The 1,945-nt window shown below is 66.7% G+C and overlaps 1 protein-coding gene across 1 annotated transcript; it reads right to left on the reverse strand.

The window, feature by feature from the left end:
- Positions 1-176: 176 nt before the first annotated feature.
- Positions 177-1,565, reverse strand: ADRA2A (adrenoceptor alpha 2A). The gene has a single exon (XM_007469630.1). The coding sequence runs from the start codon at positions 1,563-1,565 to the stop codon at positions 177-179; it is 1,389 nt and encodes a 462-aa protein (XP_007469692.1).
- Positions 1,566-1,945: the final 380 nt, after the last annotated feature.

Raw genomic sequence — 1,945 nt, forward strand, 5'->3', positions numbered from 1 at the left:
CCAGCCAGTACTCTTCTCTGGTAGGAGAGTGCAGATGCCGGCAGGGCAACCCTCAGGCCAAGAAACTCGGAATAGGCAGGACCCAGGTTTCGGAGTGCTGGGACTGCGAAGACGCGCCCCTGGATCCCAGCGGCCGCTGTCGGCGCGAGTCTGTTCGCGGGGCGCGGACTCCGCGCTCACACGATCCGCTTCCTGTCCCCCCGGCAAAGGATCTTCTTGAAGGCGCGGCGGAAGTCGTGATTGAAGATGGTGTAGATGACCGGGTTCAGCGAGCTGTTGCAGTAGCCGAACCAGAAAAAGAACTTGAAGAGCGTGCGCGGCACCGAGCAGCCGACGGCCGTGAGCGTGTAGGTGAAGAAGAAGGGGAACCAGCACGCCACGAACACTCCGATGACCACCGCCAGCACGAAGGTGAAGCGCTTCTCGCGGTTTTGCCGCCCGCGCCAGCGCGACGCCTTGGCGCCTCTGCCGCGCTCCTCCCCGTGCACGGCCGCGGGTGCCCCCGGCCCCGTCGCCCCTGGCCCGCGCCGCGTCAGGCTGTCCCCGGGCTTCACCTGGCTCGCCCGGGCCTTACCCTTGGCCCGGGGGCCGCGCTCGGACCTGCGGGTCCCCGGGGGCCGCTCGGCGTGCTCGGACGAGGAGCTCTCCTCGAGGTCCCGCGCGTCGGCGTCCCGCGGCCCTGGCGGCGTGGGCTCCCCCGGGGCACCGTTGAGCTGGGCCGGCAGCGACTCCGCCTCGGCGCCCACGCCGCGCTCCGGGCCCAAGCCGTTGGGTCTGCGCTTGACGCCCCCCGGCAGCGTGGCGGCGGCATCAGGACCCCTGCGACTGGGCGGCACGCGGGTGCGGCGCTTGGCGATCTGGTAAATGCGCACGTAGACCAGGATCATGATGAGGCAGGGCGCGAAGAAGGAGCCGATGCACGACGAGATGACGTACCACTTCTGGTCGTTGATCTCGCAGCGCGGTTCGGCCGGCTGCTGGCCACCACTGCCTCCTTTCTTCTCGATGGAGATGAGCGGCGGGAAGGAGATGACGGCCGAGATGACCCACACGGTGACGATGATGGCCTTGATGCGGCGTGGCGTGCGTTTCAGGTTGTACTCTACGGCCTGGGTGATGGACCAGTAACGATCCAGGCTGATGGCGCACAGGTGCACGATGGACGACGTGCAGAAGAGCACGTCGAGCGCCAGGTAGGTCTCACACCATGCCTTGCCGAAGTACCAGTAGCCCATGACCTCGTTGGCCAGCGAGAAAGGGATGACAAGCGTGGCCACCAGGATGTCGGCCGAGGCCAGAGACACCAGGAAGAGGTTCTGGGGAGCCTTGAGCGCGCGGCTTGTGAACACGGCAATGATGACAAGCACGTTACCGAACACCGTGAACAGCATGAGCAGGCCGGCCAGGCACACCAGCGTCAGCGTCACCTGCAGGGAGTAGGGGGTGGCCCGGGCGCCACCCCCCGGGGCCTCGGTCCCGTTCCAGCTAGCGTTGCTCGCGTCCGGCTGCAGGGAGCCCATGGGCGCGAAGCTGCCTTCGGCCAGCGCCTGCCCCTGGCGGAACATGAACGCGGGTGCCCGCTCTCCTGGGCCTGCTGCCAGCTGCCTTCCGGCCGGCGCCCGTTGAGCCTCCTCTTCCTCCTGCGCCCCGCTCGCCCCGCCGCGCCTCACATGGAGAAGCGACCTCTGGGAGGCCGAGCCCGAGCTGGGGGACCGCTAACGGCCCATGGGCCCGGCTCCCGGGAACCGCGCCCGGCCCGCGCTTCGAGTGCTCGGGGTCGGCGCCTTCTCGCTCCCAGCTCCTAAGCACAGCCAAGTTTTATTTCTAAGCGTCGGGAGAGAGTAGTAGGTCGAGCCGATGAGGAAAGAGAGATTTATTCTTCAAGAAGAGAGAACAAAAATCATCGGTGGCCTGATGACTTGGAAGGATAACAGGAAATTAAATA

The sequence above is a fragment of the Lipotes vexillifer genome, unplaced genomic scaffold (assembly GCF_000442215.2).
Source record: "Lipotes vexillifer unplaced genomic scaffold, Lipotes_vexillifer_v1.1 scaffold240, whole genome shotgun sequence".
NCBI lineage: Eukaryota > Metazoa > Chordata > Mammalia > Artiodactyla > Lipotidae > Lipotes > Lipotes vexillifer.

What these genes read in the sequence shown, in the direction of transcription:
- ADRA2A (XM_007469630.1), bottom strand. Translation starts at nt 1,565, where the DNA reads ATGTTCCGCCAGGGGCAGGCGCTGGCCGAAGGCAGCTTCGCGCCCATG.